This window comes from Habropoda laboriosa, unplaced genomic scaffold (genome assembly GCF_001263275.1).
Source record: "Habropoda laboriosa isolate 0110345459 unplaced genomic scaffold, ASM126327v1 scaffold67, whole genome shotgun sequence".
Taxonomy (NCBI): Eukaryota; Metazoa; Arthropoda; class Insecta; order Hymenoptera; family Apidae; genus Habropoda; species Habropoda laboriosa.
The window spans coordinates 5076032-5088932 of NW_017100242.1; the positions used below are offsets into that span (position 1 = coordinate 5076032).

A 12901-nucleotide genomic window follows, 5' to 3' on the forward strand; every position below is an offset into this window, starting at 1 on the left:
ACAAACTTGCTGAACATGCAACAATTATCTTCGAAATAAATTGGATTTGGTCCTTATTATACGTATTTTATAAAGAAAAAGGATGTTAAAACAGAATGATCATCATGACTTATTGTAATGTATAACAGCAAGACGCTCAAACTCATTTATCGCGTAAAAAAATGTTAATTAAAAGATGCACACTAACGTGTACTATAATATACTTTGTGTAATAAAAAGTTAAATGTCGTTGAAAATGATTTAAATTTCTTACTTTTAACATTTCTCTTACTCTATATTGAAGATTTAATTATGAATTAATATTTTTAAGAAATATACATGCGCGCGCGCGTTTATGTGCGCACGCGCGAGTGCGTGTGTATGCATGATGTAAAAGTAATCGCTACATAGTTGTTGACAAAACTTTACTTTATATTTTAAACTTATTAACCTGTGTTATAGAAAGATTTTATAAAGTGTAAGAACGCTCAAACGTTAAATGTCAGAAGATGGTATAAGGTTTAGATATACTAGGGATAACCACGTGTATTTGATGTACGGAGCATCATACACGTATACAGAATTCTTTTTACCTCGTAAGTCGTTATCGGCTTGCGTATAATCCAAAAGGTAGGAAAGAAGTGCCGCACTAAACTTCACTAGCATTGAAAAATTACCCATTTTGAGTCGACATAATTCTTATGTCGGTGCTAAAATCACAAAACTTCATGAAAACTCAACCTGCATACGATCACTTCACAACACATCCACCTCCAACCGCTGTCAGTAGTACACTGAAGAAACGAATACTACTAGAAAGTGGTAAGACTTTCTCGTTCCCTGACCAGTGACGGAAAGATTAAAACCATTGATATATGAGGGATAAGATTTACAACATTGCATGCTATCCTTTGAATTTCAAGATGGCGCATTGAGCGCGACTTATAATTTAGTACTGAATTAAAAATTTAGTTTAAAGTATATAAGAAAAAGAAACGTTATTTGACAAACATTAATTGGAAAATACAGCTCGCATAAACATACGTTTTCCATTACCTCGTAACCACATAGTAAATGTAATAATTCTTTTAGTTCATGTTTACGTTAGAGAATAATTTTACATTCATAATTAAACGTATTACTTAACAGTATATGTTAAAACATCATCAAAAATCTACAGAAGTCTTTCAAAGAAAAAATGTTTTACAACCACGTTTTATTGTTCACTTGTAGTTAGTACATAAATATGCAATCTAATAAATTATTACTAATTGCATAATTAAAGTTGGGTAATGCATATACGTTTTCATTATAATTCACTGACATCTGTACATAAAAAATGTTTAATTCCAAATTAACATGAAAAATGAAAAATAAAATAAATAATAGGTTCAATTCGTGATTTTTTATTTTTATTAAAAGAATATTATCCCGTAGTAACAAAACATGAAATATCTGCTGTTACACTTTACAGTTCTAGCATAAAACATTATAATTTAAATATCAAAAGTAGAAATACAAAACTAAAAATTAAAATAAACGTTTTAGCAATGTGCCCTATAAATAATTGAAATGCAACAATTGCTTACATAAATGTTTACAAATCTCTTTTGAAGATAAGTATTTTCAGAATAATTTCCATGCATAAAATAAAATGTTGCAAACTATTTAAATTTGATAAAATATTTGTAACATACATTATATAAAAAGATTTCACGTTATAAAAACTATATTTACAAAGATAAAAAATTTTTGTTTTTGTAGATTACTGATAAATTCATGAATTCTTAAAATTTGTGATATTATTATATTACATATAAAATAAAATAACTATTATTTTGGTAGACGCCGCGTGTAATATGATGTTTTGCTGCAATACATTAAAAAAACTGTAATTCATTGGTACCGCTACAATATAAAAGTGCGTGTTTTGGTTATGGATTTACTGTATTTAAATATATTTACAAAGGTTCGTTTCATTACGCTTTACAACAAAAAGAATTAAATATCATGGATTAAAATAATACTATCCCTTTTTTCATATAGGTAAAAATTTTTATTACGCAATCGAAATTTGCGTATTGTTTGTACGTAATTTTTCCTTTTATTTTGTTTTGATTAATGGAATCAATGTTGGTACAAGAATTTCCTAATGTTCCATACTTTTAAAAATTTTGTACATTCACGTAATATTTGAAGGGCTATTTCGAAAGTGTCTGTAGTTATTCCGACTTGTGACTTATATTATGTTTTATTATTTGTTATATATTACACAAAGATGTATACTTAGTTGTATTATTGTATCGATTTCAAATACATTCCGCGAATTTTGTTCTACTATTCGGTATTATTAAATAGATTAAGACCGATGTTTTTTTTCTTTTCTACCGATTATTAATATTGAACCGGATCACAGAAAATGTGTAAAACTATAATCAGTTTTCAGAAGGAATGAATAAGTAAGAAGATAGAGTGGATCAAACAGAAAAGAGAAATAAAAATCCTAAATTGAATTAGGCTTAAGATATACTGAGGCAAGAAATAAAAATACCTATTGATTTTTTAACATTACATAATTGTTTTTGCTGCTTTCAATTCGCGAACATAACTACCGTCACCTCTCTCTCTTATGACATATCACAATGCGATAGTTTTATGTTACAGATTTATATTTTATACAAATTACTTTGGCATTGTGATATTCAGGTCTTTTGCACATCATTACTTCGGTGTTTTAAATTATTTTCTTCATAATTTACAAGTCAAATGTATTCAGCATTTATACAAGACAGGTCATGAAACACTTTTCTTCCATGTCACTTTCAGAATCTGTTAAATGTTAGTAAACTATGCGTACAAAGAGAATTCTAAAATCTCTAAAATCTCCGGTAATATCCTGAATAATAATTTCTTCACAAATAGGCTAAATATGTATACAGTACTACAGTGGCTTACTATAAAACTGAACTGTACACGAGGATATACGTAGTACTCTATGTACGCAGAGTTAGGCTTAAAGGAAGAATATACTGGAATTATTCATCACGCCATTCTACCCAGAAATTTTTTTGTATCACAAGTATTAGTATTACAGTTATTCGTCTAAGATAGAATTTTGTTTCCCTTTCATACATAATTGTATAATATAAGCGTTTTGTTTACAATTCAATTTTTTTCATTAAACTTAGTAGCAGTATTTTTGGCTGTTTGTTTCTTCGTTCCTATCTTACAAAGACTGCCCTTCACACAAAAGTAAAAAGCTGTGTCTTGAGGAGTTTAAGAAAAACCCAAATACGTTTACCTTTAAGTAAACCATTTGTCATCTTACATTAAAACAGATATACTATAATTCTAAATAAAATGCTCTTTTACGCTCTTCGAATTTTTTACAAGATATTTGTTAATATGTATGATATATATATACAAAGAATCATTTTCCCTTCGACAACTTAATTTTTGTATTTATATAACTAACGTTTAAAAATGATTACTCTTGCTTTGCCATACTCTGTGTTGTGGGAGGAGGAGTGGCACTATGTTCAGCATATATATATACACACACACACACACACACGCGCGCGCACAAACATTATTCCATATTTTTATACAATTTTCCTGCTTTTTACTACTTCTCCCATATACATCAAGAGAACCAATATTATCAATATTCTTACATTTGTTATTACAAAAACTTGTCTCCTTTATATTCTTACAAAATTTGATGAAAATGAAAGTGATAAAATGACGGCGCAGATGATTACAATAATATTAATATGAAAAATAATATAAATCAGTAATAATTATCATAAATTTTATAATAATAAGTAGCGATTCATTTAATCACTAAATATGTATATGTACTATTAAACCTTAATCACTGGTTTCACACTCATAAATTATAGTAGACAGTGAAGTTATAATCGTCACATGCCAGAAAAGAGAAGTTAATATTGGAACAAACGTCCATCTGCTTGTTGAAGATGTTATTATTGACAACAGTAATTACAATTATTACAAGTGTTCTCTTTTAAAGTAAACATGTGAGCTCGTTCTCTTTAAATATGAAAATAATTTTAACGCATAGTGATAAAATAGACAAGGTTAAGAAATAAAGAAAAATATTATATGAGCGAAAATCTATTTATTTACACCTACATGAGATTTATATGTCACAATTAATCTTCAAAAAATTATAATAGACATAAGTATTATTACACTAAATGTACTTTCGCGTAATAAAGAACATAACTACACATGCTTACTAAAATAGTGTGATTTTTAAAAACGAAAAAGTGTTTTGCAATATCATTAAAATTGTATAATAATATAGTAGTCACTTTTCACATAAGAACTTTGTTATTTACAAGTGATTTCTTACATTTACAGGAGAACACTTGTCTATATGTTTCTTATCCACACTTCTTATGAAAAGTGTCAAGAGTGTTCAAATCCCATCAATTTAATTGATTAATAATCCAACCCATTCTATATACACACATACAATTTAGAAGAAATTTAGTGCTTTCCGTTCTTTTGTCCAATTCTGATTTTTGTTCAAATTTTGATACAATATGCCCTATATTTTGTTCCTGCGTACATGATGTTTTAGTGAAAATTTTGTAACACGTTTTAAGTTTCATAAATATTAGTAAAAAAGCAAATACTTTTTTTGATTAACATTGTTCCTCAGCAAAGATTCGTCTATACTACAGATTTTAAATTAAAAAATCTTGCTTTTATATTAGATCAAAAAGGCCACTGTTCAAGGCCACAGGCCAAGAAAATTAATTAAAGTTAATTAACGAGAAGAATTTCCATTTCTTTATTTCCGTTAATTTCCATTTTCATTCGTAATTCTTAAAGTCAGTAACAGCATTCTCGTTCGAACATCTTGTACATTGGAAGATATTTCTGTCGAGCATATTGATATTGTGTATGCAAATTACCATACATTTGTCCTTTATACATTTGACATTTATACTTTCACACTTCAAACACATTTATGCATCGAATGATGCAAAGCGTAATTTCAAAACGTCTCAAAATTGATAAAAGCTGAAAAATATAAATCAATTATTAGACTTGATTAAAATTTCAAATCTACAACAAAAATATTGATTACGTATAATACACAATGAACAAGATGTGAAAGTGTTAAATACTTCTCATAGTATATATGAATATACAAAGATGTTTTGTTTTACGCTTTGTTGCTTTTAATATATTTTTTTAAATATACTTCTTTTACAAACAAATTTGAACATAGATTTTTATAATCATAATTCATCATTCGGTGCTCCAACTTAAAGCCATAAGTTGTGATATAATGAATATAATTTATTCCATAATAGCCCGTACTAGCAAACTCACCGAAGTTTCACGTAACTCGATGAAGGTTGCATTTCGGTATATACTGATTAGTATCCAAGTGCCAACCTTTTGTTAATGCACAAGGATAATGTGTAACGGCTTTACAACCTCGTTTAACGCAACCAATGTTTGCTCCTGTTAAACCACAGGAATCACATATCGACTTTGCTGCATCCCATACAGCTTCTTGCAAACCTGTTACTCTACCGCCTATAATGTAAATCATTCTTTTCAAAAATCTTATAACATCATACGTTTTAAATTCAATCAAATTTTTGTATAGAAGTTAATTAGAAGAAATTGCTATTTATTGTACCTGCCATGTACACTCCAGCTGCCCAAACAGCACACTGTTCATGAAGCCAAACCTCCCAACGTTGTTCTTCTCCTGGGAGTAAAGTCATTCCCGTAAACATGGCATTAGTATTACTTTCAATGGAATTCCTTTTCTTTTTACCCATTTTTGCAGTAAACTGGTCGGCTAATCCAGCGTACCTCAAACTTCTTTTATTCTTACCACCTTTTTTCTGTTCTGTAGTAATCTCTTGTTCATCAGCTGAAAGGATTCCATCTTCTAAACGTTCTTTACCAATTAAATATGGTCCAAATAAATCACTTAAAACACCAGCTGGAACCTATAATTTGATAAACAACGTTATTCAACAATATCACTTATTATAATTAACTTAAGGAACGTTTAATACAAATGCTAACATTAATGTCATAACATACAGTATAAGTTCCAGGTGCTATGTGAGGACCAGCTAGATTCGGATGCGGTCGAGAAGGATCCCCAGGTACAACAGAATGAGGACCTTGTTTACAAAATACGCAAACCCATGTGGAATCTGTTGTATGTGCGTCATAACGCGAGGACAACGTTGAACTAAAGAGACCCGCTCTACTGACTTTACCTATATAAAATATATAATAAAAATTTCAAATATATGTTACTATACAATTTTAAAATCGATTTGATATTTACAAATATTCATTGAACAGATATTTAACGGTTAAAAATACATACCCCTGTAGTCCAAATCGTTTTGATGACTGAGTCTCTTACTTCTTCCTGCACTACCATTTCCAATACTCTTTCGTTTTTCTTTACTTTTTTCTTCTTCTTCTTCCCGTGGTGCATTAACTACCTGAATGCTCAATGGACTGTCCCTTGGACCTTCAACATGAACTACTGGTCCACGAGATCTAATAGAACTTGCATTTGATCCAGAATCATATGCCATTTCTCTTACTCCATCTACTTTTGTATTTTTCTTTGTCTTTTTCGAAGTGTCTTGTTTTTTTGAACTCTTAGACATTCTCCTTTTTTTGATTTCCTTTTGAGGTATATCATTACCGACAGTTCCAAAAATATTTTCAGAAGATCTCGACATTTTCCGTTTCCCTCCCTGAACTTTAGTTTTTTTTCCTTTTTTTCCAGATAATTTTGTATGAACCGTTGATGAAACATCAGTAGGATTTACATTCTGCGTTTCTTTTGTATGTAAAACATTATTTTCTAAATTTTCCGTTTTCGTTAGGTTGCCAGTCTGAAGGTCAGGTTCTCTTAGGTCTGATTTTGATTCTTCTTTTTTGACTTCCGTCTCCGTTTCAACAATACCCGCAAACATCTTTTCAAGTTCTGATTCAACTTCATTAAATGAATTTGTATTATTTACAGGTTTTGGACTCATTACTTTTGAAAATTCAGTCGCATCATCGCTGGATTTTCTTCTAATCCTCTGATTTGATGGAGTTGAACTAGGAGGTGTACTTTCACTACTTCTCCGCCTTCTAATTGGTTGATTTTCTTCACTTCTTTCTTCTACACTTTCCTCTACTTTTTCAGGTATTCTCTGTTCCGTTATGTCAGTATTATCTTCTAATTTTACAACTGGAGTTGCATTTGTTGCTTCTTCTGGTACTGGTTCACTTGTTCTAGGTTCTGTTGGTTCAGTAGGTTCTAATTCCATGTCCTCTACTTCCGTTTTAGAATCTTTACTAAGCCGTACAGGCTTCTCTAACTTTCTTTTTCTGCGTTGCTTAGTATTATCATTAGAATCATCATTACTGAATGCTGGAGATACAACCTCATCTTCCCTATTTGGAGATTTAGACTTTTGTCTATCAGGAGACATACTTTTAACACTTGATGTATCTTTCTCTTCTACTGGCATTACAATAACAGATCCAATATTTTCTGCACTGCCAAGCTTTTTATTTCCTCCTTCTAATTTCTCTAAAAGAGAATCCACACCCTTCTTACCTCTTTTTGGTAAATTCTTAGGTGATCTTACATTCGTTTCTTCAATTTTCCGATCTCGTTCTGAAGACGATTCTCTTTTTGGACTATCAGTTACATCTTTGTCCATTCTAGATGTAAGATTCACAATAACAGGCAAAACATTTCTTGGCACTTGTGCAATAACACTTAATGTATCTTTAGTTTTTGTAACTTCAGGCTCTTTTTTCTCTGAAATTACCCTCTCAATTGTTACACTAGGTGGTAAATTTATAACTTTTTGCGTGAAATTATCTACACTCATTTCTTTAATCTTATCATGAAGATTTGCCACACCTTTTAAATTGCTTTCAAAATTTTTTACTGTTATTTTAGGTGTTGTAACTTCTTTAGTTGAGAGTGAAACTGGTTCACTAACAGAATTAGGTGTTGGAACTGATGAACTAATTCCACTATCCGATGAAGTTTCTCCATTCAAAGGTATTGGGGGAGAAATTATATTTCCATTTCTACTACCCTTATCTACACTTCTTGCAGTCAAACTTATTGGGATATCTTGAGGTATTCGAGAATAATTTTCAGGAATAATTTCAGATGTAGAAGATAAATCTAATGTACTTTGTGAACCTGGTGAATTTCTATACTGACTTTGATTCTGCCTATTATCTACTAGCATTTGTAAACTAAACAAAGGATTTCCGGGTGTATTGGCTGGAGTAACAGTTTTCGATGGAACCGTCGGTGTATGCCATGTTGGAGGTGCTTGTGTATGTGCAAGTTGTGGTGTAAGTTGTGATGTTAAATGAGATGCTCTAGCCATAGATGGATGTGTATAAAATCCAGCTGGACTTAATGCAGCACCTGACAAAGCTGTTGGATGAATATTCAGGCCTGAAACTATTAAAATTACTTTCAGTATGTGATATTTATTGCTTCATATTTGGAGTATTAATAACACTTACAAAAAGATTTTTAAAACATTACCTTGACCTTGTGTCATTGTAAGGTGATTCCAAACTGTCTGAGGTGGAGGGGTACCAACCGGAGGTCGGCTATGACCTGGATATTGTCCTGACATTTCGAAATTCTCCCAATTACTTAATGTTGGTTTCCAAGTACTTGTAAAATATGTGTACTTTGACTTATTTGTCTGTTCCTCTGAACAAAATTCACTTTTAATATCTGTATCTTTGACATTCAGATGTGAATGTGTAAAAAACAGATCAGAATTTTTTTTCTCACATAGAAGTAATGAAGTTTTAGCACACAATTGTTTATCATGAGCAAGAACACTTTCTCGCTCTAAGTATTTGTTTGATATAAAATTTGAGTGTGCTTCTAAATTTTTACATAATTTGTGTCTTGGAGCTTTAAGTAACACTTTATCTGATTTTAAATTATGAGACAAATCATCTAGATCTGAGAATTTCAATAAACCATAATCTATTTCCTTGTACTTTATGTTGCAGCAATTTTCTATGTTACAGGAATAATTTGCGTGATCCAAAATGGTAGAGTCCTTTAAAGATGTCTTTATGTGTGATAAATTGTACAGCTTCTTTTTATCTTCACTTTGTTTATTGCAATAGCTTTTATTATTTTCCAAGTTTTTTGCTAAATTAAGTGGTTTGTCTTCTTCAGAAACATATAAAAGGTTACAAGTATTTTTATAGTGTTCCAAAACTTTAGACAAAGCTTTGTATTGTATAATATTTTGTGTGTTCAGTTGTTCTGACAAGCAAGAGAAACAATCAATAACTTTATGATGATGAATTTCCTCTTTTGTTTTGTCCAAATTGTCAGTTTTATGTTTGCAGAATGAATAGGTAGCTGTGGTTTTGTTAGTACTGAATAAATTAGGTGTTTTTATTTCACTATCGTCACTGTGACAGGTACTATAACTTTCTGTGCGATTTTTAAGCACAAGTTCTGAGAATTCTGATAAGCATTTATCAACTGTTTCCTTCTGTATATCAGAATTTGATGCTTTGTTGTTGTTTATTGGTTGTAAGAAGTTTATAAATTGATTAACATATGTTGAGTTTAAATCTGATACATTTATATTTTCTTCTTTGTGACATAAACCATATATATCTGACACACCACCATGTGCTACCAATTCTTGTATGTAATCCCACTGCATGAAATTATTTGATAGCGCCCATTTTGGCGCAACTCCAAGTATGAATGGCCCTGCAAATGAAAATTTTAATTGGAAACTGAGTACAATTATGGTTTCTGATTTTATAATCAGTAGTTTAAGGTTTTAGTTAAAATATAATCTAATTTAAAGATTTAAATGAACACAAAAGCTAATATTGCATTAAAATACAAACATTTTAAATAATTTTCTTTCCTGCAATAAATTATATGTGAAAGAGGTGCCAAAAATTATGTTTACCATTACTGGGAACAGCCCATGTGTTTTGACAAGTTATACCATAATACTAATTTAAAATATTTACGCTTTGTGCATTAATATGATATATATTTTGATGAAATGGATGTTTATTCAATAAGTAATGTAAATTGGAAGTTTTGTTTCTTACTTCTTGTAATATGTGATTACAAGTGTTTTCAGCTTCTGAAATTATTATAAGAGAACATGTAAACAATATAATAGTTTTTTGAAATAGTAACTGCATATTTAATTGTTATATATTATTGTACTAGATGTTAAATTAGTAATTAGGACAAAAGTCAATTTTAATTGTCATTAATGTTGCTCTAATAACTAATTTGGATGATAATGATAATAAACAAGAATATGTACAAAATATTATCAATAATAAATATTCAAATATATAACTTTGTAACACTTCATAAAAATATATATGAATCTACAACTTATACTTGTAAGATGCAAAAAAATTACTTAAGCATTAAATTATTTGATTTTAAACTAAAACTTTTTAATATCTTCTATTTTAAAATGTTTCTATATGATTTATACATTTTACAAAGCGCAAATCCTTTTTACAATGAAGCTAATAGTTACACTGTTTACATTTCCAAATGGTGCTTGTCATACACTTTTACAATTCTCAAATATTATGAAAATAATATTACATTATTGATGGTTTTACTGCATTTGCAACATTTTTACTACAGCATTGCTTCATATCATAATTCCAATTTCAAAAATTTATGAAAACAGTTTAAAGGGTGAAAAATGTTTTTACTTTTCCAAAAGCAATATAATTCTAGCACATAATTGAAAGAACCCCTTCACAATGTTTAAACAAGGTATGTAAAACTTCTAAAACACAAAACATTCGAAGTCCGTGGCGATTTACGAGTGCGAATGAGAAAAATATCACAGTATTTGTCAGAGTGTCAATGTTGGTACATTCAAGAATTTTAAAAGCACTAAGCTTCGTTTATTTTGAAAATTTTTCATTGTAAATTTAATGCTATAGCTTTTAAAGGAACTGTCACACCGGGAAAAAATTCTAACGGTTTCCACACAAGCACGATGTAAGAAATAACACTGTATTTCATAGCCGATGTTATCCACGAGGGGAGCAGTGGGCATGCGAGTGGTTACACTGTGTATCTCGCTTTCCTCAACCAACAGCGTGATAGCAGGACAGAGTTCGCGTGCTTTTTCGTGAATTCCGATGGCATAGAGTGTGCGTACATGTACCGCACCAGAGCACGCAGATCCACGAAGAAAGCACGTTAACCAAGCCACGCATATACACCCATAGAAAATCCACACGGGCGCGCGTATGCATACATATATCAATGACGTGCGTTCGCGCGTGCACACACCTAGGCACACACAACGTGCAAAGCGTGAAAAGAAGACGTCTAACCCCGTGAAACTGCACGCACACACAACAATGAAACAACGAACAGGGATATAGTTCCCGCACCTCGACAGTATTGTCGATAACGCGCGAGCCGCGTGTGCCGACACGCGGAACAACGTGCACTTATTCAAAAATTGCAAGTTGTGTGATCTCTATTTGACGCCCTAATATCTCACTCCCGGAACACTTGAACAATTGAACTTTTCACTTCAGACAACAGGATCTAGGATCGACAGATTGCATGGTGCGCGAGACAGACGCGTTACATTGTACCGGCACGCATGTACGCACGTACCATGCACAATTCAGGCAGCGCACACAACACCAACACCCCGACAAGACGTACGACACGGACATGGGTGCCTCTTTCTTTCGTGTAAATCGATGGGCACACTCGATTTCACTGGCTTTTCCCGGTGAGCCTTTAATTGCGAAACATGCCACTGACGGTCGTTATGGTTTTAACATAGTCACGGGATTACCATGGGATACGCACCTTCCGCACAGGGCCCTTGCCAGGGGCTGGCGAATTTACGATTTTCGGTCAAAAAATCGTCGGGGCATCAACCAAAGCAGAATTTCAACAATGGTGGCTGCTAGCGAGCGAGCCGCATGCAATGCTGACACCTCGCGGTAGCGACGCGAATTACGTTTCTATCTTATTCCCTCTTTTATTAGCCCTTCTCACTCATGTATTTGCAATCATACATTCTCCCTTATATGCGTATCTCTTTTTTTCACAAATTGTTACTACTATTTTTCCATATAATAATTAAAACGTTTAACAATTTAATTTCAATGCAGAAAGTATTGTTTGTTAAAACTTTTTCAAATACAGAATACTATAAAATGCATTATAATATACAGAAGGTGGATCACATAGTAACATACAAGATAGATATACGTATCTTTAATTTTGTTTGTTAAATTCCAAGTTATAAAATATATCGTACTATTAATAATGGCATTAACAATATCTAAACCAAACATATTTAATTATTTTATAACATAATACGTGTAAGTAAAACTTTGCTCATCCGTTTAACAACATTCTTTGTGATTATTTATAAATCCATGTTTAAAATATAATTAAAACTTAGAATACTACTTCTTCACTAAAAATCATATTTAGAATACTATAACTATTGTTAATATGAATCGCGCTTGAAAACTCAAGGCAACCCTTAACACCACCTACATTTCTGATCTATACCTATAAGATTTTCTTTCATTAGAATTCTGCCCATATATTCGATACACTATGTAGGAGCGCGATTGCATATTTTATTCGAGAAACTAAGCATTTTACGGTAATTATTATCAACGTAAATTCATATTTTATGTATTGCATTCCTTTCTCCTAATGTAACATAAATTCTTTTTAAGAATTGAATATTTATTCCTACGAACTATTTTACTATTTCTATTTTTTTCTTTCATTTTTCTAAATTCATTATTTTTATTTCCCTAACACTAAAAAAATTATTTATTTAAA

The 12901-nt window shown here is 31.1% G+C and overlaps 2 protein-coding genes across 2 annotated transcripts in view; both read right to left on the bottom strand.

The window, feature by feature from the left end:
- Positions 1-745, bottom strand: part of LOC108572041 — a 20967-nt gene extending 20222 nt beyond the window's left edge. The window contains 1 exon segment of the mRNA XM_017934223.1: positions 573-745. Within this exon segment, the coding sequence (XP_017789712.1) occupies positions 573-660 (88 nt within the window). The 5' untranslated portion in view covers positions 661-745.
- A 4601-nt stretch (positions 746-5346) lies between these two features.
- On the bottom strand, positions 5347-11346 carry LOC108572001. The gene is made up of 6 exons (XM_017934176.1): positions 11196-11346; positions 8576-9784; positions 6377-8488; positions 6082-6263; positions 5666-5984; positions 5347-5559 (listed from the first exon to the last, which is right to left on the bottom strand). The coding sequence occupies exons 1-6, from the start codon at positions 11326-11328 to the stop codon at positions 5357-5359; spliced, it is 4158 nt and encodes a 1385-aa protein (XP_017789665.1). The 5' UTR covers positions 11329-11346; the 3' UTR covers positions 5347-5356.
- Between the last annotated feature and the right edge of the window lie 1555 nt (positions 11347-12901).

Coding starts and splice junctions, on each gene's coding strand:
- LOC108572001 (XM_017934176.1), bottom strand. CDS start 11,328: ATGCATACGCGCGCCCGTGTGGATTTTCTATGGGTGTATATGCGTGGC. Junction 9,785..11,195: donor CCATCGGAATTCACGAAAAA/GCACGCGAACTC, acceptor TTTCATTTGCAG/GGCCATTCATACTTGGAGTT. Junction 6,264..6,376: donor AAACGATTTGGACTACAGGG/GTATGTATTTTT, acceptor TATTTTATATAG/GTAAAGTCAGTAGAGCGGGT.